This window comes from Bison bison, unplaced genomic scaffold, assembly GCF_000754665.1.
Source record: "Bison bison bison isolate TAMUID 2011002044 unplaced genomic scaffold, Bison_UMD1.0 scf7180017864461, whole genome shotgun sequence".
NCBI classification, from domain to species: Eukaryota; Metazoa; Chordata; class Mammalia; order Artiodactyla; family Bovidae; genus Bison; species Bison bison.
In genome coordinates, this window is record NW_011495023.1 from 9,114,880 (window position 1) to 9,141,223 (window position 26,344).

At 44.3% G+C, this 26,344-nt stretch overlaps 1 protein-coding gene across 1 annotated transcript in view; it reads left to right on the top strand.

The window, feature by feature from the left end:
- GAD2 (glutamate decarboxylase 2 (pancreatic islets and brain, 65kDa)) overlaps positions 1 to 26,344 on the top strand; it is a 63,417-nt gene that overhangs the window by 16,736 nt on the left and 20,337 nt on the right. Inside the window, exons 8-11 of the mRNA XM_010859924.1 lie at positions 9,554 to 9,633; positions 19,293 to 19,347; positions 21,013 to 21,129; positions 22,656 to 22,720. Coding sequence (XP_010858226.1) covers positions 9,554 to 9,633; positions 19,293 to 19,347; positions 21,013 to 21,129; positions 22,656 to 22,720 — 317 coding nt within the window. The remainder of the gene's footprint in view (positions 1 to 9,553; positions 9,634 to 19,292; positions 19,348 to 21,012; positions 21,130 to 22,655; positions 22,721 to 26,344) is intronic.

Below are 26,344 nucleotides of genomic sequence, written 5' to 3' on the forward strand. Positions count from 1 at the left end.
ACTTTCTTCACAGTCCAACTCTCACATCCATACATGACCACAGGAAAAACCATAGCCTTGACTAGACAAACCTTTGTTGGCAAAGTAATGTCTCTGCTTTTCAATATGCTATCTAGGTTGGCCATAACATAAATATAGGTAACTTGAAAAAAACCACCAGCACCTTGTTTTATGGATGAAGAAGTCAGGCCCCAGAGATGGAAGATATTTTTCCCAAGCTTTCACACCCAGGCAATGGCAGCATCTGCTCTAGAGCCTCAGTTTTCTAACAATTCTAGCACTGTGCTTTCGGCTCCTAGGCTGGCTGACCAGAGAGCCACACTAGCTGGCTGTTCTACATTCACTGGAAGCAGCTTTCATCAAATCCTATTTTCTTCATGTTGGTTATTCTGACGTTAATATAATTTCCTGATCTATTGAACTGACCTGGTTACTGTCCTTTCTTCTGTTCTGAGCAGGGAGTTGATAACTGGACATGGTTAGTGCCATAGAGATGAAAATCGTGTTGAGAAACTGCCATTCTCCAGCATCCAGAGAGAAACTTCACATGTTCATAAGGCAGAGGGTCGTCTGTTGTTTTCTAGAAGACACTCCACTCCCTCTCTGCCACGTTCTGCAAAGCTACCCATCACTTCTCTGGCCACAAAAACAGACTAGAACTTTCCCTAGCTGATGAGGAGGGCAAGCTGGTTTTGTTTGTTCAAAACGAACTGTTCTTGAAATTCACCTAACATTAAAGCAAACAAATAGTATGGCGATAAATCACTGAGTTGAAACGAGATAGTGTTAAGTTATGAGTTGGGAGTTCCAAGATTATTTTTCTCTGAAATATAGAATCACAAAATTGGAAATGATCTTAAAGATTATCTGGTTCAGTATTCATCCTTTTCTGGAATCTCATCAAACTCAGTGACAGAAGAGCCCAGAAAAAATTAACCTGATGAATTTTAGGTCCTTTCTTGAAAGCAGGTTTAGAGGGAACCTAAGATCACAGCTTGGTAATTCATCTCTCTCTCTCTAAATCTTTTGAAAGTCCCAACCATGAGCTTAATTCCAGATTCCTCTTATTTCCTCATGTGACATAAGCTCTTCCAGAAATAGCTTCAATGAAGCAGCATAATCACATCTAGGAAAAATGTTCCTTATAATCACAGCAGATGCTGAGATCTTTCAGATAAATCACCATAACTAACTCATTCCACTTGTCACATGCCAGGTCCAGGGCGGGTCAGCGTCTCCTGGAATCATCACCGGTGTTCTGCTGAGACGCCTCATGACCTCAGCCCACTTCCATGGGGGTGATTATTCTCATAATTGCTTTAGAAAGATGATTTTCAGATAGCAATACTTTTTGAGAGAGTTTCAATGACAATAGATGTCTTTTGTGTTAAAAAATGAATGGTGTATTGAAGTAATTGTTTGGCTCTGTAAAATTCAATTTAAATTTTAGAAAGAATGTAATTCTAAATTATTCAATGTGTATGAATAATAAGGCTATAACAACTTCTTGTTGACAATGAACTATCCATATGTTCCTTAACAACTTATTCTTTTAATCTAATAATAATGTAAGTCCTCTAACAAAAGTAATGATAAGTTCTAGAAAATAAAGAATTGGGGAAATATAAAAGCAAAACCAAAATATGAATGGTGACCTAGGCAGCTTGGAAAAAGCTCCCATGTTATGCTCCTCATTAGGCAGAAACACTAACTGACCTTTCAGTATGTGAACTAGTGAACCAAATTCAGGTCACTCGGCACCCCCTGCTCCACCACTGTGCTCCTCCCTCCTTTTCCTCATAGGGTGCTTGTCACCCCTGTGCCATCTTCTCTTCTACCCAATCCCCTCAAAACCTCCTCTTCAGAAAGAACCTGAGAGTCATGTCAGTTCAGTTCAGTCACTTAATCATGTCCAACTCTTTGCAACCCCATGGACTGCAGCATGCCAGGCTTCCCTGTCCATCATGTAAATGATTGTAAAATCTAAGTGTTGCCTCTCATGGGGACATTTTCACTGCAATAGGAGAGGCAGAATGAGGCAGAAAAGCAGAAATCCAGCCATTGGGCATTGAGATGTTTTCTTTATTCCTTCCTCTACTCACTCAGTGCTGCTGGATGCCAGACACTGGGGAGACAGGGGTGAACAGAACAGACCCAGTGTCGGCTCTCAAGGAGCCAGCATTGCGCTGTCAGAGAGGAGAAGAGGATGGTGACCCCTCCTGGTGCCCCTGAGTCACATTCCTCATCTGATGGGTGACTCTCCCTTGCTCCAAGTGCCAGGTCAGGAGTCACTGGATAGACCTGTCTTTCTTCAGGTTAGTGGATAAAGCTCATAAGCTTTGGGGTGGACTAGAAATGATGACAGGGCCTGCTCTACCCCTCCCAGGAGATTACTTAGTTCATTTCTTCCTCATCTGTAAAATGAAGATTACAATACCCAGTTCATGTAGTTGTTGGGAAGACGAGATGGGTTAATACAGTGCCTGGCCTTTAGTAAACACTCCACCAATGTCAACCAACACTGCTCTTGTAACCAAGCACCCACTGATGTCCCTATAGGTAGAGAGCTGAGCGCCTCCGGGGGGCAAGTTGAGGGCATATCTGGGGGTCAGTTATTTTCTTAAGATGGATAATGGCACCTCCCCCAAAACACTTCCCTGGTGGCTTAGATGGTAAAGAATCTGCCTGCAATGTGGGAGACCTCGGTTCAATCCCAGGGTTGGGAAAATACCCTGGAGAAGGGAATGGCAACTCACTCTAGTATTCTTGTCTGGAGAATCCAAGACAGAGGATCCTGGAGGGCTATGGTCCATGGCGTTAAAGAGTCAGACATGACTGAGTGACTAACACTTTTACTTTCCCCCCAAACACCCAAGCAGTACTCAAGTAGTCACAGCTTTGAGATAGTTTGGATTCTCTGTTGTTGCTTGTATGATTTGGGGAGGTTTTTTTTTTTTTTTTTTTCCCACATGCTCCAATTTGGCATATGCTTATTTTATAACGTAAAGTGAATTGACATTAGTTTTGTTTGAAGGTTTTGAAATTCTGCTCAAGTTACTCAGGGATATCTCAGGGTGGTATTACATTAGGTGATAGGCTGGAGAATTGGAAGGACCACAATTTTGTGAGCATCTATCAATGCTGGGCGACCTGTGGGCCCTTCCCATTCAATACCTATGCTTCTCACACCAACCCTCAAGGTAAGAATTCATCCTTGCAGCCGAACAAATGATGACTCAATGAGAGAGTAACTTGCCTAACTAGAGCCAGGTCGTTTTATCTCAAGGAACTGCTTTCTTTTTTTTTTTCTTTAATTTTTTTTATTGAAGTATAGTTGATTTGTAGTTATATAGTTGTGTTAATTTCTGCTATACAGAAAAGCAATTCAGTTATACACATATATACATTGTTTTTCATTTCCTTTTCCATTATGGTTTATCACAGGATATTGAATAGTTCCCTGTGCTACACAGTAGAACCTGTTGTTTATCCATTCCTATATATTATCATTTACATCTACCAATTCCAAGCTTCCAATCCATCCCGCCCCACCTTTTTTCTGTGTCTATGAATCTGTTTCTGTTTCATAGATAACTTCAATTGTGTCATATTTTCGATTCCACGTATAAGGGATATCATATGGTATTTGTATTTCTCTGTCTGACTTACTTCACTTAGTATGATAATCTCTAGTTTCATCCATGTTGCTGCAAATGGCATTATTTCATTCTTTTTTATGGCTAATGTTCTGTTATATACATATGTACCACATCTTCTTTATCCATTCATCTGTTGATGGACATTTAGGTTCTTTCCATGCCAGATGACCTCTTTTCATTACACATTTTCATTCCACTCTTCTCAGGATCCTAAAATCAGGGAAATAATTGCTTTCATGTGGCTGGATACATGCTTGGTGCTGGTGTTCACGTTTGTCACCACACACCACCGTTGGGTCTACTTAATCCTGGTACACGCCATTCATTTCTTTTAAAACATACTTAAGGGCACAGACTCGCACTGGGGTAACCTTATAGCTTTGAGTGCAAATAATAAGGTGGCAGCTGTACAGAAATGCCTCGTGTGCAGATCATGTCACCTCTGACTCACATGGAGTCTCTAAGAACATGGTGGGAGATCCCCTCCCCTCCACCAAATTGTGATAATCAGAAACCAGTGAGCTTGTACTCTGGGCTCCCACAGTACAAGCTCCTTTGTCCATCAGATGCTTTCCAAAACTGGGTGCTCTTTTAGTCCATTTGATGAGCAGAAGCAGGAGCAAGAGCGACCAGCTTGTCTGAGATGGTATAGGAGGCAAACGAGGGGGGTCAGGAAGGGGTGTGGAGTAGCAGGAGGACAGGGAAGGACTGCTGGTTCACTGACTGGCGGTGGGGGCAGGGGCTTCAGGGCAAGAGGAAGGGCTGAAGGAGCAGATTCCAGCTCAGTCATAGGCTAGGCTGGGCTTCAAGGTTTCCTTGCTGGGCATCTGTGATGTGTAAGGATGCATAATTCATCCACCTCTGTTCTGTGTGCCTACACACACACACACGCACACAGACCCCGTTCACTCCTCTCACAAATGGAAAGGCTATATTGGTAATAAAGGATCAAATCCAAGGATGACTGGTAGACCTTCCAGCTGAGAGATAAAGCTCTCTCTAGATACCTGCTTCCCAAGCTCCTCAGCCTTCAGGATGCTGTGCTCTGCTCTGGTTTATCAACAAGGGGTTCTGTTCAACATGGTGCCAAGGAGTAAAGATGTTTCTCTTGGTATTCTCACAGGCTCAGGGCATCCTTCCATTTAAGCTGTCCTTACTGTTTCTTCCTCACTAGGTAGTCTCTTTTTTTTTCCCTCTCAAGTTCCTTCTCTCTTAGGTCACTGGTTATTTGTGGATGATGTTGTTGTTGTTTAGTGCAAAGTCATATCTCTTTTGCAACCCCATGGGCTGTAGCATGCTAGGCTCCTCTGTCCATGGGATTTCCCAGGCAAGAATCCTGGAGTGGGTTGCCATTTTTCCTTCTCCTGGGATCTTCCCAACCCAGGGATGTAACTTGTGTCTCCTGCGTTGGCAGGTGGATTCTTTACCCCTGAGTCACCAGGAAAGTCCCCTATTTGTAGATAGCATTTAGCTATTTCCCTGTTCCCTCTCCTGAAAATGGAAGTGGACTTAGTGTTTGGTACCCAACTTTCTTTTTCATGCCTTTGTTCCCTCTCTTGAAGCTTCCTATTTCGGTGTGTGTTTTTCCCTTAAATGTGTGGCATTCGGTACAGTGATCAATGATCCTCGGTAATTGCCCCTCACTTGAGAATCCCCATTCTTCCTCATTAAAGACCAGACAAGGCTACTTCCTCTCATTGACCGGTGCATCAGATCTCTTATTTATCCTCAGTGTGCCATTTAGCTGTTTAGTGCTGTCCAAGTTCAGGAGAGGAAAAAAAACCCAGAAACCAGTGAATCACTGATGGTATACGTTTATGGTGCTACTACTAAGTCGTGTCGGACTCTTTGTGACCCCATGGATTATAGTCCACCAGGCTTCCTAGTCCATGGGTTTTCCCAGGCAAGAATGCTGGGGTGGATTGCCCTTTCCTTCTCCAGGGGATCTTCCCAACCCAGGGGTAGAACCCGCATTTTCTGCACTGGCAAGCAGTTCTTCACCAGTGAGTCACTTGGGAAACCCAGAAGTTTATTGTACACACACCAATAAGACACCTTGCAAAGCACGAGCAACGAGGCTCAGAGATGGTTGTTACAGAGCAGCTTATATAATGTGGAGGCACTGACGGTTGATTCCTCACAGCGCTTGGTTACAATATTAAAATTTTCTGAAGTGAAAGGGAGTTGGTTCACGGTTCCCACCTATAAATGGGGGAAAGTGAAAAGTGAAAGTCACTCAATCATGCCCGACTCTTTGCGACCCCATGGGCTGTAGCCTGCCAGGCTCCTCTGTCTATTGAATTCTCCAGGCCAGAATACTGGAGTGGGTAGCCTTTCTCTTCTCCAGGGGATCTTTCCAATCCAGGATCAAACCCAGGTCTCTCACATTGCCTGTGGATTCTTCACCATCTGAGCCACCAGGGAAGCCCAAAGAATAGTGGAGTGGGTAGCCGTTCCCTTCTCCAGTGGCTTTCCTGACCCAGGAACCAAACTGGGGTCTCCTGCATTGCAGGCAGATTCTTTACCAGCTGAGCTACCAGGGAAGCCCCTATAAATGGGGAGAATGATTTAAGTCTCATGATTTTCAGAGGCATCCTCGAAAAGAGACCCGTCAAGTGAGCCTCACTTGTCTTGCAAAATCAGATAAATTGAGCTTTGCTTGTCTGACTACCCTGGTTTTGTCTGCTCAGGGAATTTTCAAGTCTCTGTTTGTGTTGGGTTTTAACAGTGCTTACAAGCTCATTAACTGAGGGGCCTAATTTGGGGTATGTGTGCTTGCTCAGCAGGGCAGCTGGCACCTCCATTTTGTGCCTCCTTGGTAGGAACAGACTTAGGGCCATTTTCCCCTGGGTGTCTTCTTTGGGGGTCATCCAGGGATCCAGTAACTACGTAAGAGAGAACATTCCTTTTCTTTTCTTTTTTTGGTGGGGAAGCCGTGCTTCTTTCCAAATACAACGAAACTTTCTTAGTTCCCAGGTATCTTGGTAATGGTTGTCCACGTTGTCTTCCTGAGCTTGTAAAATTAACTAGGGACTCCTCATCACTACTCTTAACTGCACTGGGCTTTTTAAAACTCCTCTATTCAACACCTCATTTATTGGTTTCTAGTATTTGCTGCTGTTATAAATGTGATTTCTTCTTGCTTATTAGCCACACCCCCTAGAAGTATGTGTGTTAGCAGTTCCTAGGCTGCACATTTGAGAATTCGGAGAAGTCCAAAGCATACATTGGAGGAGAACACACTCTGGAGCCATCAATTAAAATTCAAGGCAGCCACCCTTTGCAGATGTAAATTGAGGAAACAGCTCTCCTTTTGGACAGCTTAATGACCTGTATTTAATAGTAGGAGGCTGCTCGCAGATGCAGTACAGCTGGGCAAAGTTGGATCCTCGCTGCTCTTCAGAATGCACAGTGATTACAGCCATTGAAATGATTCAGATTCTTAGCCAGAATCCATAACCAAAATCACAAAGATTCCGCTCATCAGGGTGGCCTTTCCACTTGCACTGTTTGCCCAAGCCAGTGACTGATGCCTCCATCCTGATAACACCCTGGGCTGGATGGTCGTCTCCACCACAGATAGACCCTCCAATGAGATTGGGATGAAAGAGTGCTGGGTTTCAGGCCAACTGCTCTTCCTTGACGGCACATAATTTCACTGGACTTGAAAAAAAGTGAATGTAATCTGAGTAGCAAAATGTAAGTCTGGGAGCCATACAATACACAGCTGCTGGAGGCCGTGGCTGTGTTCTGATGCCTTGTGTGTGAGATTGGCATGGATTACTGTGTGTTGTTTACTCATTCAGTCATGTCCAGTTCTTTTGCAACTCCATGGACTATAGCCCTCCAGGCTCCTCTGTCCATGGGATTTTTCAGGCAAGAATACTAGAATGGGTTGCCATTTCATTCCTAGAGGATCTTCCTAACCTAGGGATTGAACCTGTGTCTCTGGCTTGGCAGGTGGATTCTTTACCACTAAACCACCTAGCAGGTTTTTTTTTTTTTTTTTAATAATTTCCAGGATCTTGTTATCTTCATGCAAAAGCCCAGGTGAATTCAACAACAACAAAATCCAAACAGTCCCCTTCAAAAATGGGCAAAGAGCCTGTATAGACATTTCTCCAAAGAAATGTACCAATGGCCAGTAAGTCCATGAAATGATGTTTGACATGACTAATGATTAGGTAAATAAGAAGCAAAATCAAAAAAAAAAAAAGAAGCAAAATCATAATGAAGTATCACCCCACACCTATCAGAATGACTGTTACCAGAAAACAGAAAACAACAACCATTGCCAAGGGTGTGGAGACTCGAACTGTTGTGCACTGCCAGTGAGAAAGGAAAATGCTGCTGCTAAGGAAACAGTATGGCAGTTCCTCAGAAGCAGAATTACCTTATGATCCAGCATTTCCACTTCTGGGTATATACCCAAAAGAATGAAAAGCAAAACTCAAGGAGATAATTGTCCATCCATGTTCATAGCAGCATTATTCACAAGACCAAAGGGTGGAAGCAACCCAAGTGTTTATTGACAGATGAATGAAAAACTAAAGTGTTGTGTGTACATAAGATAAATATGCAACGTGCACTCAGTTGCTCAGTCGTGTCTGACTCTTTGTGGCCCTGTGGACTGTAGCCCACCAGGTTCCTCTGTCCATGGGACTTTCCATGCAAGAGTATTGGAGCGGGTTGTCATTTCCTACCCCAGGAGATCTTCCCAACCCAGGGATCAAACCCGCATCTCTTGCTCTTCTTGTATTGGAGGCAGATTCTTCACCACTGCGCCACCTTGGAAGTCCAAAATGAATGTGATTTGACATTAAAAAGGGAGGAAATTCTGACACATGCTACAACATGGATGAACCTTGAGGCTATTATGCTAATGAAATAAGCCAGTCACACACAAAAAATAATTACCCTATGGTTCTACTGACATGAGGTATTAAAGTAGTCAAATTCATCAAGATAGAAAGTAGAATGGTAAGAGCAAGCCCTCCAGGAGACTGTGACATATCCCGCAGTTTGGGAACCACTGCTTGAGAGAAGGGTGGACCATCCAGCATGAAGGAGCCTCTGTTCTCCTGTGCTGTGCGTGTTCAGGTCAAGTTGAGTGCTTCTCGCTAAGGGGGTTCCATTGGCAAATAAATGTAAGAAACATAGCAAAACAGATCTACCTTGGATATCTGCTGCGTGTGTTTTCCTATTAAAGGCTCTGACAAGTCCTATACTAGGGAGATTTAATTCATCTTGTTTAACCGGAAAAAGTGAAAAGTGGAAGTGTTAAAGTCGCTCAGTTGTATCCAGTTCTTTGTGACGCTGTGGATTATAGCCTGCCAGGTTCCTCTGTCCATGGGATTTTTCAGGCAAGAATACTGGAGTGGGTTGCCATGCCCTTCTCCAGGGGATCTTCCTGACCCAGGGATGAACTTGGGTCCCCTGCATTGCAGGCAGATTCTTTACCATCTGAGCCAGCCACCAGGGATGCTTCCACAAATTCTTGAATGAAGAATACATTATCACTGTGGTGATACCTGATAGTCTTTTTGCTAGGAGTCTTCAAAAAATGGGGAGCGGCTGTTTAATGGATACAGAGTGTCAGTCTTTACAAGATGATAAAGAGCTCAGGAGATAGATGGTAGTGATGGTTGCTCAACAATGTGAATATATTTAATGCCATTGGCCTAGAGACTTAAAATGGTTAAGATGATAAATTTCATGTTATGTGCCTTTCACCACAATTAAAAAAAATAAAAGGTTAAATGAAGGATTCCATCTTTTCTCAGCAATTCAGGCTTTGGAGGGACATGTCAGAAATAAAAGGAAAAAAGAAAACAGCCAAGGAAAAGGATCTTGACTTTATTTTCAACTAATTACAAACGTGGTTTCTTTTACAGAGCCATTTTTCTCTCAAGAAGGGAGCTGCAGCCTTGGGCATTGGAACAGACAGTGTGATTCTGATTAAATGTGATGAAAGGTGAGCATGAATCTGCAACCCTTGTTGGTTAGCAGTTTGCAGTTTGTATACATACGCCTTAAAAGTCTGAAAACAGGTGATGACCTGTAGGGCACAAACCTGCCTCCTTGCCAGCTGCTGATCTTCGCTGTTTCTTTTCCCCTCTTGCTTGGAGTCCTGGGACGTGGTTCCTCAATGACGCAGAGGCATTCACAGGCTTTTACTGAATCCATACCTTTGCTGAATCAACCAGAATTTTCTGCACCGAGAAGGTGCAGAAGGACATTTATCATCTGGGCACTTAAGCAGCAGCCAACGGGTTGAGAACTGATTTATGGGGGTGTCATTCCTCCAGGCACCACAGATTGTGTGAACTTGATGGAGTGATTACAGGAGGGGGACAGTTTAGGGAGCAGAAGGTAAATAATGCCTCCAGCAACTCATCAGCTCAGAGCATGAGCCAAAGAGCTCTCTTAGGAAAACTCCCTGTCTTAATCTGGTACCCAAATTTCATAGGTAATCTGGATAAAGGTGAGGTTAAAATGTAAGAAAAATAAATTTAGTCTTAAAAGGATTGAATAAGAAATTCCACTAAATTAAAAGGAAGCCACTCAATTCACCATTTATTTATTCATATGAATTTATTAGAGAGATATTTATGATCACTTACCATGTCACTAGGTTCTAGAAAAGCATAAGGCATAATCCTAGTTCCCTGGCTGTATATGACCCAAGTAGGGAGAGGGCCTGTGGGCAGAAGGAGGGTGGGCTGACCTGGGGAGGAGCAGTGGGGATGAAGCGCTGGAATTGACGGGAATTACTGACTGACCTGGGGGAGGGTGTGTGCAAGTTGACAGGTGAGAGGAGAGGGAACACCAGGCTTCCCAGCTAAGTCCATGCGGTGCTATTCTCTAAGCCAGGAACCATCCCCCCACCACCCCGAAGTGGAGATACTGAGTTCGTAGAGCTTATGAGACGTCCAAGTGAGGGTGTCAGGGTATCCAACAGAAGCATCAGCCTGGAGGTCAGAAGATGTGTGATGGGAGCTGTGCAGAGTGGGCCTGGGCGAGAGTCAGGGGAACCCATGTGTCAGGGACATGCAGAGCGGAGCAGCTGCCATGCAGACTGAGGAGGGCCAGCCAGAGCTGTTGGAGGAGAATCAGGACCCAGGGCTGTGAGAGTGTTTCTAGAAGTGGTTGAAAGCTGAAAGGATTAGTCGCTCAGTCGTGTCCAACTCATTGTGACCCCATGGACTGTAGCCCACCAGGCTCTGCTGTCTATGGAGTTCTCCAGGCAAGAATACTGGAGTGGGTTGCCGTTTCCTTCTCCAGGGGATCTTCCCGACCCAGGGACTGAACCTAGGTCTCCTGTATTGCACACAGATTACCGTTTGAGCCACCAGGGAAGCCTGTGGAGTGGGTGCAGCATCAGATGCCAGCAATAGATGAAATGAGGGTCAACAGCTGCCTCTCAGCTTTCCTTATAAGAAGGTGGCTGATGAGTTTGGCAGGAGCAGTTTCAATAGAGGGTTGAGACTGGAAGGCAGTTTGCAGTGGGTTCAAGGGTAAGCAGAGAGGAGGAAATGGAGAAAAAAGCCAGATGTTTCCAGAGGTTGAGCCATGAAGGGGAGGAAGCAGGGTGGAAGCTGGACAGAGTCCAGCGTGGTGTGGTTTGGGTTGTTTTGAGGAAGGGGGCTTAAAGAAAAGAAAGTGTGAAAGAAAATGGAAGTCGCTCAGTTGTGCCTGACTCTTTGCGACCCCATGGACTGTAGCCCGCCAGGCTCCTCTGTCCATGGGATTCTCCAGGCAAAAGTACTGGAGTGGTTTGCCATTCCCTTCTCCAGGGGATCTTCCTGACCCAGGGATTGAACCCAGATCTCCCACATTGCGGGCAGATTCTTTACTGTTTGAGCTACCCAGGAAGCCCAAGGGGGCTTAAGACATATTTAACTGCGCAGGGAAGAGTCTGCTAGAGATGAAGTGTGAATTATATGGGGAAAAAATGGAAAAAATAGCCAAGGTTTAGTTTCCTCTGTGAGTTCCTTATTCTTTTGGCTGAAATTATGTAGGAACTGCCTCTGAAGAGCTCACAAGCAATCTGAAATCATCTTACGTTATAAAACAGGAAGGAGACAGAGAGGAGAGAGCAGGAGTAGTGATGGAAGGGCAGGGGAAAGGTTTAGGGAGGAGGGCTGGTGAGGAGGGGAAGGGGCCAGCTGCTAGTGGATTTCAGTTCAGATACCCTCAGCATTAGAAAAGTTCTTAGACATTTACTCATCCAGCTTTTTTTTTAACTTTGTAGTTTTTTGAATAATTTCAACCAAAGAAAAAATTGCAACGATAGTAACAAGAACTCTCACATACTCTACACCCAAATTCACCAGTCATTAGCATTCTGATATGCTTGCTTTACCATTCTGTTTCTTTCTGTGGATGGAATTTAATATTAATATTACATATTGAACATAATGAATATTACAGTATTGTTTAGTTGCTAAAGCATATCCTACGCTTTGCGACCCCATGGACAGTCACCTGCCAGGCTCCTCGCTCCAGTGGGATTTCCCAGGCAAGAATACGGAGTGGGTTGCCATTTCCTTTTCCAGGGGATCTTCCCGACCTAGGGATAAGACCCATGTCTCCTGCATTGGCAGGTGGATTCTTAACCACTGAGCCATCAGGAAATCATTACAATATTATATACATTAATATATGTATATTATAGATATAATTTTTTCTGAATCACTTGAGAATTCCTTGCAGACATCATTTCCCTTTATCCATTAATGTGTCAGTGTGTGTTTTTGTTTGTTTGTTGGCCATGGCGTGCAGCATGTGGGATCTCATTTCCCTGACCAGGGATCGAACCCATGACTCCTTCTGTGGAAGCAGAGTTTTAACAACTGGATCAACAGGGAAGTCTAGTTCAATGTGCATTTTTTTTATAACAAAGATATTAATTTACCTCATCATAGTCCAGTTACCAAAATCAGGAAACTTGACATTGACGCAGACTAATCTTTAATCTATCCGCCCTATTCAGATTTCATCAGTTGTCCCAATCCTATCCTTTCAGTTCAGTTCAGTCACTCAGTTGTGTCCAACTCTTTGCCACCCCAAGGACTGCAGCACGCCAGGCATTGCTGTCCTTCACCATCTCCCGGAGTTTGTGCAAACTCATGTCCATCGAGTCAGTGATGCCATCCAAATATCTCATCCTCTATTGTCCCCTTAGAGCTATTTTTTTTTTCCTGTGCAGGTTCACAGGTGACACTTAGTTTTCACCTTTTTAGTCCCCTTTAATCTGGAACTTGTCCTCATCCTTCCATTGTTTATCATGACATTGATATTTTGATGAGTGTAGATCATTTATTTTGCAGAATATTTCTTAATTTGGGTTTATTTGACATTTCCTTATGATTAGATTCAGGCAATGCATTTGGGCAGGAATTCCAGGAAGGTCTCTCCACTGTAAAATGACTGTTCTCTACTTTGCTGCTGCTGCTAAGTCACTTCAGTCATGTCTGACTCTGTGTGACCCCATAGACGGAAGCCCACCAGGCTCCCCCATCCCTGGGATTCTCCAGGCAAGAACACTGGAGTGGGTTGCCATTTCAGGGGATGCTTTGAGACTATATATAAATACTATGTCTCTCCTAAAACATTCATTCACTAGTTTAGCATCCATTGATGATGCTAAAAGAAGGAAGAATTTCCTTTTTCTCTCTTTTTCCATCTCTCTTGCTCTCTCTCTGTCTGTCTATCCGTCTGTCTCTATTATATGTTATCAGTATAGACTTTCAGGTACTTTTAGAAAATTCTCTCCAGCATTCTCTTCCACTTTCTTTGATTTCTCCATTTCTTGCTCCTCCCTTCAGGGTTCCCTTTAACTTACCTAAATTATTAGTAAATTGCTATTAAACCTCACAGGAAATATGTCTGACCAATATACATGATACCCTGTTGGCCTTGGACCAAAAAAGTCGTCAACCTTTTAGCCCCCTTGTAACACAGTAATAAGTCTCTTGTAGAGTTGGCCTGTGGAGAAGGCAATGGCACCCCACTCCAGTACTCTTGCCTGGAAAACCCCATGGACCGAGGAGCCTGGTAGGCTAAGAGTTAGACATGACTGAGCAACTTCACTTTCACTTTTCACTTTCATGCATTGGAGAAGGAAATGGCAACCCACTCCAGTGTTCTTGCCTGGAGAATCCCAGGGACGGGGGAGCCTGGTGGGTTGCTGTCTATGGGGTCACACAGAGTTAGACACGACTGAAGTGACTTAGTAGCAGCAGCAGCAGCAGCAGCAGAGTTGACCTGAGGGGCGGAGATCAGGAGTAAGGCACAGTGCAGTGACTGCTTCTAAAACTGGTAGTTCCTTGTCACTGCTGGGGGCTTTTGCTATTAACAGTGGGTGTAACATTAGGCAATTTCTAATGGAAGGATCACGCATGCGTTCTTCTTCGCACACAAATCTCTGTGAACAGAGCCAAGCTCTCAGCTCTTAGGCTGATAGAATTATTATAGTTCACCAGGGTCAATGAGCAGAGTCACCAAAGACTCAAGCACCCGATTTGTGACCTGCCCAGAGGGTCACACTCCCAAGTAATGGGCTCCTTTGGGTAAGATCGTTTTCCCCTTCACAGCCATGGGAAGATAACCATGAATCTGTATAGCACAGTGTAATCTGTGTCATTTGTTTCTTTCCACAAAGAGAAGATTCTTCCTGCAGATGGCTCTAGCTGGCAGTGTGGGATTTTGCTCAGGCAACTTCATCAAGCTTTCTGACCCAATAGCATCATATGGATTAAAATTTTTTTTTAATTTATTGAGATAACCTTGGTTTATCATAGTTATAAAAATGTCATGTGTACAACATAAGGTTTTGACTTCTGTATACATATGAGAGCATCATATGAATTTTTTAATACTTATTTTTCATGCTTAGGTTTTTTTAACCCATTCTGACACATTTGCTTTTTAAATTAAAAAAAATTTTTTTTTATTTGGCCACTCTGCATGGCATGTGGAATCTTAGTTACCCAACCAGGGGGCAAACCCGTGCGCCCTGCAGTGGACGCGTGGAGTCTTAACCACTATATGGCTAGGGAAGTCTCCATCATATACATTTTTAAAAGACTATCAAAATCAAGAATCTCCATGTAAAACTGCCTCATCCAAAGCAGCAGTCTGGTTCAACAGTCCTCCCTTTTAATGGCAGTTTTTTTCTTAAACACTGGCACCTAACAGAGAATAACACTGCAGAGCATCAGCCACTGTTTCACTGGGTGCTTAGAGGCTGCTGCATACCTAAAGGTAAAAGATACACATTTTGCTATGGAAATACTTCTAAACCAGACATACAGGATGCAACAGCTGCCATCTAAAGCTTCCCTGCATGAAAAGATGCTTGTCTGGAAAAGCTAGGACTGCCAGAGAGCTTCTAATCCTCGGAGGAGCCTGTTGGGGAGTTTGGAGGCTCTCTTCCTCCTCACAGCACGTGGGCAGATGGGGATGCACAAAGTCATGGCCGGACTTCCTTCTGCTAGCTGCCCTACGTCTGTGATGGCTCAAAAGCCTGGGTCCTGTGAAAAGTGCCTGGCTAGTATGTTACACAATTATGGAAATACCTGCCAGGATAAAACTTCCATTTCTAAAGCGACGTTTCTCAACGTGGACCTAGGTCTGCCTGTGCCACAGTCTCCTTGTTAGAAATGCGGATTGCTATGCATGTTTTTTTACTTGTTATTGTTTGTCTCCTCTGTTAGGATGTAAGCCCTGAGAGTAGAAACTGGCCTGTTTACCCTGGTGCCCCAGCACCCCTAATAGCGTTTGGCACATAGTGAGTCTTCAGTAAATATTTGTAGAATGAATTAATTCCAGGGCCCTATCACTGACCTTCTGAATCAAAGTCCCTAAGATCAGGGCCAAGGAATATGCATTTTGAAGACATACATCATGATTTTTATGCATGCGAAATTTTACAAAGTCATCCAATTCTAAGATCACTGAAAAGGTGAAAAGTTTTGTCTACAGAGTCTCCCGTACTAGCTTTCTGATCAGTCACCAAGATAAAGTGAGTATATTAATATTATCCTGGGGTGAAACATTTGCCTTCTAGTCACATACCTCTGACAAATGTCCATCTGCCACCTGCAGTGTGCCAGGCTCTGGGTTCCAGGTGGACAAAGCAAATACAGGTTTGAAGGCTGGATGCCTGGAGAAGTCTGGAGCCTATCTGTTAAGGGAAAACCCAGAGCTTTCCACTCTGTGAGAAGCAAACACTTGGACTTGATGACTTGACAAGGCTGTCCCTTCTCCCTGCCTTTGTGTGGAAATGGACAGAGTGTATGTTCACTGGGCTTCCCAAGTGGTGCTAGTGGGAAAGGATCCACCTGCCAATGCAGGAGACATAAGAGATGTGTGTTCTATCCATGGGTGGGGAAGATCCCCTGGAGGAGGGCATGGCAACCCACTCCAGTATTCTTGCCTGGAAAATCCCATGGGCAGAGGAGCCTGGTGGGCTACAGTCCATAGGGTCGCAAAGTCAGACATGACTGAAGCGACTTATCATGCCTGCATGCATACGTTCATTACTGCTTTCCCAGCAGGTGTGAATGATACCTCCAATTCTTGAAAGCTAAATGCCATCACAAAGGATTTATCTTATCTTCTTCAAAGACAACAACATTTGCCAAGAGGTTTCCTGTATGTTTGGCCCTTTGAGTTTGTTCTGGAAGCTTGGCATTTACTTTCTCATTTCAGCCAGGCTTTACCTGATCCTAGGCTGTCACGCAGGCAACCGTCTTATCCTATTTCCTCATTTGAGAAATGAGACAATCATTGAGAAAAAGAGAATGAGGTCTTGGGCCCCTCCCAATTCTGATGTTCCCTATCTGTGACTTTTCTGTGTGATCTTACTGCCAAGGGTTAACAAAATATCTAGATGTGATTAGTGAGCAAATAGCAATTGTCAAGTCAGTCTCCCCAGAACTCTCCAAGGTAGAGGAGGTTAGTCATGGTAGACTAGGTAACATTTGAGACTTGCAAACAGTTTCTGAAAATCTCCTCTCAATTTTATGTTTATCAACAAAAGCACCTTTGCAATTTCAAAGTACTTAAAACTTAGTTTCAAAGGTAAATATAAGACCTGACTTTCCTCTGAAATGTGAACCTTTTGTTTTTATCATGGTGGTGCAAGGTGTTTTGGCATAGAGATCTAAGAGAGGCCGAAAAATCACAACTTTCTTTTTCTTTTCTTTATTGGTGTATAATTGCTTTATAATGTTGTGTTAGTTTCTACTATACAGCAAAGTGAATCAGCTATACATATACATATATCCCGTCTTTGGGGGGTTTCCTTCCCATTTAGGTCACCACAGAGCACTGAGTAGAGTTCCCTGTGCTGCACAGTAAGTTGTCACTAGTTATCTGTTTTAAACGTGATATCAATAGTGTATATATGTCGATCCAAATCTCCCAATTCATCCCCTGCACTTCCCCTTTGATATCCGTATGTTTGATCTCTATGCCTGTGTCTCTGTTTCCACTTTTTGCAAATAAAATCACAGCTTTCAGGGATGCTCCCAGGCCAAGCTGTGAAGTGTAGGGAGACATGTGGGGTGTGAAGGGCCTTCCAGAACTCTCCACGCCCCCCCCCCACCCCTGCCACAAGCCTGCCCCTCCGTTCCTTCTGTCCCTCCTTCAGAGGCCTGTCCCACAGAAAGTCCCCAGAGGTGGGCTGCTCAGATTAGAATCACACCCTCAGCACCCAGTATACATTTAATGGTCTTTGTTTCACTGCAGTCCAACTGATTAATCACTGGTGATGTGTCCATTGCCGTTGCCAGGTAATTAATTGCATTTTAATGCTTTATTGACCAGGGCATTTTTGCAAAAACTAACACCTATGGCATTCATAGGTCTCTGGTCAGTAGTTTGTTAACTGCCCTTCTTTGGAAAATAGCTTCACAAAACTCAGTGGTTCTCCATGCTTTTTAAAGCAGAGGGACTAACCTCTGCTTTCCATGCCAACCATTATGTAATACCTTCTTTGTCAGCTTGAAATGAAAATTGTGGAAGATACAATGCCCACTATGCCCAAATTACTTTTATAAAATGGAGACAGGTGAGGAAAGTAGTTTAAAATAAAATAACATGTTTCAGTCAGGAAAGCTTAGGCAAGACAACACTAGAAGCTGTAATGAAGTAGCCTAATGGCTTGCTCTGTATCTAGATCGATATCTACCTAAAATTACAAGGATCCCCACAAAAGACTGTGAGTCTAAGGGCACACTCCAAACCTCACTGACTGTCCCCTCGATGCCGGTAGCATTCCCAGCTGCTTAAGGTGACAACCTCCTTCCCATCACTTATTTTTCCAAGCTGCGTTTTACAAACCTAGATCAGTGACCCCAATGTGAAAAGTTTAGCAGTGTAGAAACCTCAGAAGAGTTCTTTTGGTTCAAAAAAATCGTTCATGCCTCCAGTAACGTACAGGTAGCTACTCTGTCCTTTGCTTGGTTTTTCCCTCCAGAGTCTTGAGGTAGGAATGCCATAATGCATTATAAAAACCTCAACAATCAAAGCTCTCTTTTCTGGAATACTTCCTAAATGCCAAGCACTTTTAAAAATAATTTTTCATCTATTAACTCATATAACCCTCATAACTCCATAAGTAATATTATCGCTAAGGTATGGTCATAATAGGCACAGAGAAATTAAGTGACTTGACTAAGACCACACATCTAGCCACCTCTAACTTCTTGTAGAAATCAACTCCTTTGATTACTATAATAGTAGTGTTTTTTTTAATTACTAATTTATTTATTTTGGCTGTGCAGGGTCTCCGTTGTTGCACAGGGCTTTCTCTAGCTGCAGAGAGCAGTGGCTACTCTCTAGCTGCAGTGCACGGGCTTCTCATTGCGGTGGCTTCTCTTATTGCAGAGCATCGCTCTAGGCTTGCGGGCTTCAATAGTTGTGGCGCCCGGGCTTAGTTGCCCCAAGGCATTAGGATCTGCCAGGACCAGGGATCGAGCTCATGTTCCTGCATTGGCAGGTGGATTCTTAACCACTGGGCCACCGGAGAAGTCCAATAGCAGGGTTTTATAGTAACTAAAGCACTATGTGTTTCTATTTTAGGAAGGAAAGGATGAAAGGATGGAGATGAAAGGTGCCTGTATGACATTTGAGCCCATGAGTTCTTGGTCTGCTTTGTGGTTTTAGCTCTCGGAATGTAACTGAGTAGCTTTGGACGTAATATTTTCATTCAGATGTTTCAGAGTGGATTTTCTCTTCTTGGCATTTCATCTCTGTGTGCAATTGCAGGTCTGTTTCTTGGAAGATTTGGAAGACAAATCTTTTTTCTAAATCTGCTTTCAGTGCCAAATGTCTCACTCCAGAACAGGTTTGCTCTAACTAAGGAGATTGCCTATAAAACAGGCTCTGTGCAGAGTGGAGAGACACGTGGACAGCGGGATCGGGCGTCTCCTAAGCACATCAGAAATGACAGTCCAGCATCACTTGAAGGAAATGCCTTTCTTTCTGGAAACAACCAAGGAATGATTCCAATTGGTCCTTATTACCAATCATTTAAGGTTGAACTTTTACCCCCTTGCAACTCTTTGTAAAGGCAACAAAGTAAATTATTCAAAGCAAACATATATTTGCTTCTTCTTTCAGGGGGAAAATGATCCCGTCTGACCTTGAAAGAAGGATCCTTGAAGCCAAACAAAAAGTAAGTTTTTGAAGGGAGTTTTATGCAGCTCATAACAAGCTGAGGGTGTGTATTTCTGTTTCCATCCACTAGAGAAAGTGTTTTTGTTGTATTTGTAAAGAGTAAGTGGACTTTTTCATTCAGTCATTACTATTTCTCTGAGTGATGGGCTTTACTTTGAAAAATTCTAAGTTACTGAGTAAATACCATATACAGTGGTACTAACAGTTCCAGTAACACAGTTACACTAACAGTTCTAGTAACACAATGGTAGTAACAGCTTCCAGTGGACTTGCCTTCCTGTGTGATGAGGATTGGCATTAAACTGGAAAGACTGCATTCACAAATGGAAAATCCCTAGAAGCTAATTTAGTATATGGGAGTTACTGTGTGTGGTTACTTGAAAGGGACAGTTTTCCTGCCAAGACACATACTGAAATGATTGACCCTCCAAACACCTTATTTTTCAGGAAGCCATTTAGTACTTTTTTTTAGAAGTAACACATTCTGAAGACCTGCTGAAAATTCCTCCAAAGCTCTAGAAAGTCATTTTCATCCCTTCATGATCTGCAGGTTGGAGCTTTTAGTAGATCTCATCTAGAGTTCCCAGTTCAACAACATGACACATGAATTTTATTATTAGGATCTCAGAAATCATTATTTGTTTTCTTAGGCCTTTTCCTCCCCTGCAAAGTGGCAGCAGGATCCTTTCCCCTTATTCTGGTCCTAAAACCACTTGTAACCACATAAAACTTTGCTGCCACCTAAAGACTGACTCTGTAACATCAGGGCCTGTCGTGTCTTTATGGAGAAACTCTTCACCCTATTTGAGGCCTTCTTCAGCCATCTTTCAGCAACAGCCTGTTATTTCCATCAGCTTTCATTTGGTCTCCCTGGTGGCTCAGACATTAACGAGTCTGCCTGTGATGCAGGAAACCCGAGTTCCATCCCTGGGTCGGGAAGATCCCCTGGAGAAGGGAATGGCTGCCCACTCCAGTTGCCTGGAGAATTCTGTGGACTGAGAAGCCTGACGGGCTACAGGCCGTGGGGTCACAAAGAGTCGGACACGACTGAGTGACATTCTTTGGCCGTTTTTCATCAGCAGCCTATTATTTCTATCAGTTTTCATTTATCCATGGCCAGACAACTTAGATGGGTAAAATCGTGGCTTATTGTTTACTCCCAAGTGAATCCTCTGAGACTCCAAATAAGTTATCTAGGGATTTTTCCAACGAGGAATAATGGGCTGGTAGGAGTTCCTTCCCTTTGTCCTTTTGTCTGCTCGCTCTATTATGTTCAGAGACCCTGCTATGAAAAAGAAAGACTAGGAAAGTAAGTGGGTGGGTGGGTAGGGGGGAAGGTCAGAAACTCTCCTTAGAATATACCAAAGGTTTGTGGGCACCACCAAGTTTACTCACCCCTGGGTCCAGTGCAGCCTCTTCTGAGAACTGGAGTGCCTGTTCTCATAAGGCAACTGGCAGAGCCAACGGAATGGCCTGAAGAACTCAGATCTGGAGGGCGAACGTCATTCCTACTAGCCTCCAAGTTATCGTCAAAACCCTTCTGGTGGTTCCAAAAAGACAGATGTGTAAGATAGGAGGAGAATGTCCACCTTTTAAAATCAGCTTTTTAAAAGAATCCTTGGACTGCTGGTTTACATTCTTTGGGGCTTTCTCATTTGCACAGGGGTTTGTCCCTTTCCTTGTGAGCGCCACGGCTGGGACCACTGTGTATGGAGCATTTGACCCCCTGTTAGCGGTTGCTGACATTTGCAAAAAGTATAAGATCTGGATGCACGTGGATGTAAGTATTCTAGAGGGACCACCACTGAAATGTTCTTGCACATTTTGCGCCTGGAGCTCATGGAATGAAATGTATTGTATTTTTTTTTTTCACTTTAGGCGTTTATTCCCAGAATGATGATAGATAAGCTTTTAAAGATCGCAGAGACAATGTAGTACATGACTCACACACTACACGACATGCGCTGGAAGCAATCTGAGGCTGATTATGCCTTAACTTCCCCAACAGGATAATATTCTTATTTCTGGGACCAGGACCTGAGCTGAGCACTTAGTTCTTGGTTCATTGGGTCATAATGTCCACAGAGGAACACACACAGTCACACACATGCAAACACACACACACAGTCACACACATGCAAACACACACACACAAAGATACACACAGTCACACACATGCAAACACACACACACAAAGATACACACAGTCACACACATGCAAACACAAATGCACACAGTCTCATACATGCAAATACACACACACATACACACAGTCACACACATGCAAACACACATGCACACAGTCTCACACATGCAAATACAGAGTCACGTACACGCAAAGCTTCCTTCCTTATGAGAATGATCGAAAGAGTAAATAGGAATTTCATTTATCTAGGAGGTCCAGTGGATAAAAAATTCAACTCAAGTCAGAAACTAGTATAACTGAGGAGGAAAATAGGCTTGACAACTTGGTAGGAAATGAGTCACCAAATTTCCAATGTATGGGCAGCTAGTAAGATAGGCCATATACGAGACGTTTTGACTCCACAGTTAGTCACACCAAGAAATAATGGAGAGCACTCATCAAGACATTTTCAAATGAAAACAGATGTCAACTTTTAGAAGGACAAACTAATGGAATTTAAATTTAGACCAACATGACTCAAAGTGTGGCTCAATGATCAGCAACTCTCTGAAAACTGCTAACGACCCATATGAGATCAGAAATCAATGCCACATCGTCACTAAGCACCATGCTTGGTTCTGCTGATGGGTTTTCCATTGTGAGGCTTTATCAACGAAGGAAGCATAAGTTGCTTTCCATGCCGGTGCAAGAGACTTATGTTGTTGAGTAGACTGGCTTAGGTCATTTTGGCTTTATATTTATAATATGCACTCAGAGTTGTCAGAAAGAGTTTTCCTTGCAATGTGAAAGTTGTTTAAAGGGTTTTAATTTATCATTTTTAGTCTAAACTGTGGAGATATTAGCACTTGTAGTTCTGAAATGATGGGCTTCCATAGGACTAAGCACAGCACTGATGGATTGGGAAGGCTCTTTCTCCTTTTCCTGCAGACTGAGGAAGTGTTTGGCTTCTGACACCCATATAAAAGTGGGATGGAGCCTGAGACCTTAGAATAGCCCCCCAAGTTAACCTTTGGAAGTCTAGTGCCAATCCCCAAGTTATCTGGGGTTGAGGCTGTAACTTTCACTCCGTGCAATGCTTACTGTTTTGAAAGATACCAAACTCTAGAAATCCAGGCAATGAAAAAACACTGCCTTTGCTTTGTATGCCCTTCTTTTTCCAGGCAGCTTGGGGTGGGGGATTACTGATGTCTCGGAAACACAAGTGGAAACTGAGCGGCGTGGAGAGGTACGTACATTTTTCTCCTTAACAATGTACCATGTGAAAGCTATATATGAAAAGCAAATTACACCCAATGTCCAAGAAGTGTTGGTGTACAGGTGAGCCCATTCTCTCCGTGCTCGTGTGCTTTGCCTTGTGTGGTCATAAATGCATGAGTATTTTGTGTAGACAGCAGAGACATCAGATCCTATCCAAGTGACCCAAGTCATATGTCTCTCAAACATAGAGATCATAGAGATTCCCAACTGGCCTCCATGCTTGACCAGAGTACTCAGGAATGACCTTCCTGGGGTCTCAGAACCAACAACTATCAAAATTATTAAAAGCTTCATGCAGGCCACTGTTTTCTGGGGGGAGAGAGGTCGCTCTCACTAGAGGACAATAACCACTGCTTTAAAGAAACCAATTAATAATTTTGTGATGCAAAGAAGCACCTTGTAATTTATCAGTGTTGAAAGAGGGGTTTGTGGTTTAACGTGGTCCATTGACTTAAAGTGAAACCTGCTTGTGATAACATCGCCTGATGGCTTCATCTCCATAATGGTTCTTTCTGGTGAGTTCTGATGGATCCTGCAGTCACCTTTACTTAGGATACTAAGAAGGAGACCACTGAGAAAAAGCTGCAAAGCACAAAGGAGCTGATATTTGATTAGCATAAAGCCTACTCAGGGCCAAAGGAAAAAGAAAAAGAATCACAGAATGCAGAATTGGTCTCAGGCTTCGGTTCCTGCCCCTATGCAGAGGAAGCTCAGAGTTCCCAGTTCTCCCATCACAACGTGGCAGGTCAAGGATAGCAGGGAGCCTGACATGCCAGGCAACTGAGAAAGCCTGGATTCATCCAGGACTGCCAAATGCCCACTGTGCCCAGCCAAGTAGCCAGGTGTTGTCAAGGGGAAGCTTCCCCCGGCTCTCCCTCTGGATATCTCGGCACAATTTCTGTACCAAGATGAGGAGACTGACAGGGCTTGAAAACATCTGAGAGCACCAATCACACAGGGCAGCCGGGCCAGAATGAATGGACAGGGTGTGCTGTGTGATATCCAGGCCTACCCACACGCAGAGAGCGCATGGGTGGGGAAGGAGGGCGTGGGATTACTGAAGAGTCTGGGGCACCCTGCCTCATGAGCAGAAGGAGGGCTGGAGAAGACTCGAGACAGACCAGCCAAGGACCAGGTCCCCCAGTCTGCTGCCCACATTCTGACTGCAGGTGCCTGTTCAGGTGTGAGTGGGTGAGGATTGGCCTGGCCTCTTCCCAGGGGGAGCCAGCTTTAGGTCTCTGCTTCTGGTTAGTTGATCGGAATTCCTTCTTGTCGTGAAGATCTGCCTGGAACTAGAAGCTAAAGAAGGAGTGAACTAAACAGGAAAAGAGAATGAAGAAAAGAAAACCATCCAGAAGGTACTTGTTGAGAAGATCGGAACAAAAATTCAGATGACATGCTATCAGAAGAATTGGCCTGTGTACAGAACCTTCTCATCGTTGAGTCCCCTTAAACTGACCAGCACAGAACGTGAGAGGCTGTTTCTATACCTTTTATGCCAGCTGTGGTTCCACGTGCTGACAGCCAGCCAAGGGTGCCCTCCACCAATGACTACCTGAAAGCTCACTAAATCACATACTCTGGGCTTTGGAAAAATAAACACCCACGCGCCTTTGTACTGAAAACTCTTATTTAAGAGCAAAGCTTAGAACATTCGTTATGGAACACAGAGTCCTCTCTAGTGGCTGGAATTCTTGAAGCTGTGTTGGAAGTAAATCTACTAAGTGGAAACAGCCAAAGAAGTCCTTTTTAAAAATGAGGGACTGTCAGGACTTCCCTGATGGTCCAGTGGTTAAGACTCCACGCTTCCATGGAAGGGGGACACAGGTTCAATCCCTGGGGAGCTAAGATTCTGTGTACCGCACAGCGCTGCCAAAAAAAAAAAAAATGAGGGACCATTGTTCTGCTTTGAGTGGACCCTCCCCAGCCATCCATTGACCTGAGAGAATCCATCTGGGTGACTTATCAACCAAAGGCTCACTTTCTTTGATGAAGAAGATGTTAGGGCCAAGGGAAATCTGCGTGGACACACTTCTAGGAAAGAAATTTGCCTCACTTGCATGCATGTGTGCTGAGTTGCTTCAGTCGTGTCTCACTCTTTGCAACCTATGGATTGTAGCCCACCAGGCTCCTCTGTCCATGGGATTCTCCAGGCAAGAACACTGGAGGGGGTTGCCATGCCCACTTTCCAAGCACGAGGACTCACTCTAAAATGAGTGAATTCCGTGAATTCCTGTCCCCCAGATCCCAAGGTGGCCCCCTGGTCACAGGGATCCCAGAGTGCTGTCCTCATTACAAAATGCCACGAGCACCTAGGGGCCTGCCTTTCTCAGAAAGCACCTTTCTTCTCTGATAACACTGTCAAGCTATTTAGGGATGGGACAGCTAAGAGGGTGCCAGGAGACCTGGCACTCCTGGGCATTGTCAACAGACCTTTCTTTAATCCCTCCTGGCAGCAGGCTGCTGTGTACCTGGAAGAAGCCATTGTTGTGGGGCACTTTCGAGACTTTCTGGCCCAGCTGAAGGTTCCAGCACCAGACCCTGCCAACTTACCAATTATTAGTCCTACTCTCACCCCTAAGGGCCAGAGGTTCAGAAACTCAGTTCATTGGTTATGGGCCCTCTGTCTTAGGCAAGGGCCTAAGATGCAAAGTCTTATATGCTAGGAAGCCTGTCTTCAAGGGTTTTAGAATCTAGTAGGGAGACTGCCGTCAACCATGGATTACAGGTCAAGGCAGAGGAATTAAAGGCTCAAGAGACAGATTGTTCCTTCTAAACAGGGTTATTAAAGGAAGGGAAGCCTTTCCCCTGGGGTGAGGGGGCATGGAGTTTCATCAGGCAGAAGCAGAAGAAGGGTGTTAAGGTGAAGAGCAGGGTCACAGAGGTTTGAGAGGGTCCTTGGGGAAAGTTCAGACAAACTTGGTTGGAGACCAAGATAGATTTGTGACAGAGACCAGGAAGCTAGTGGAGGATCCGGAAGTCCTGCCCAGTGAGTCTCAGTGGAGGGTCTGCCTGCAGAGCCAAATCCAGATGAAGGTAAATCCCTGAGCTGAGCATCGCTGCCATTCGAGCCCTTGTTGTGCATACAGACCCTTGTGTTTCTCGGGTTGGGGATAAACACTGGAGAGGTCCTCCTATAGCAGCCATAGTGGGGGCCTGAAGAGACACCACCTTTGGCCACCTGATGCAAAGAACTGACTCATTTGAAAAGACCCTGATTCTGGGAAAGATTGAAGGCAGGAGGAGAAGGGGATGGCAGAGGATGAGATGGTTGGATGGCATCACTGACTCAATGGACATGAGTTTGAGTAAATTCCAGGAGTTGGTGATGGACAGGGAGGCCTGGCGTGCTGCAGTCCATGGGGTCACAAAGAGTCGGACACAACTGAGTGACTGAACTGAACTGACTGAACTGAAGAGAGGAGTGGCATTTCCCGTGCTTTGGAAAGGCCACTCTGGGTTCAAGAGGAGACGGAGGCCAGGACTGAGGAGGGCTTCACGAGGACCAGGTGCTGGAGGAGTGGAGGGGAGAGATGCTCAGGGTAGGAAACAGAGATGTGGAGGGGAAGGAGGAGATGAACCCAGGAGAGCT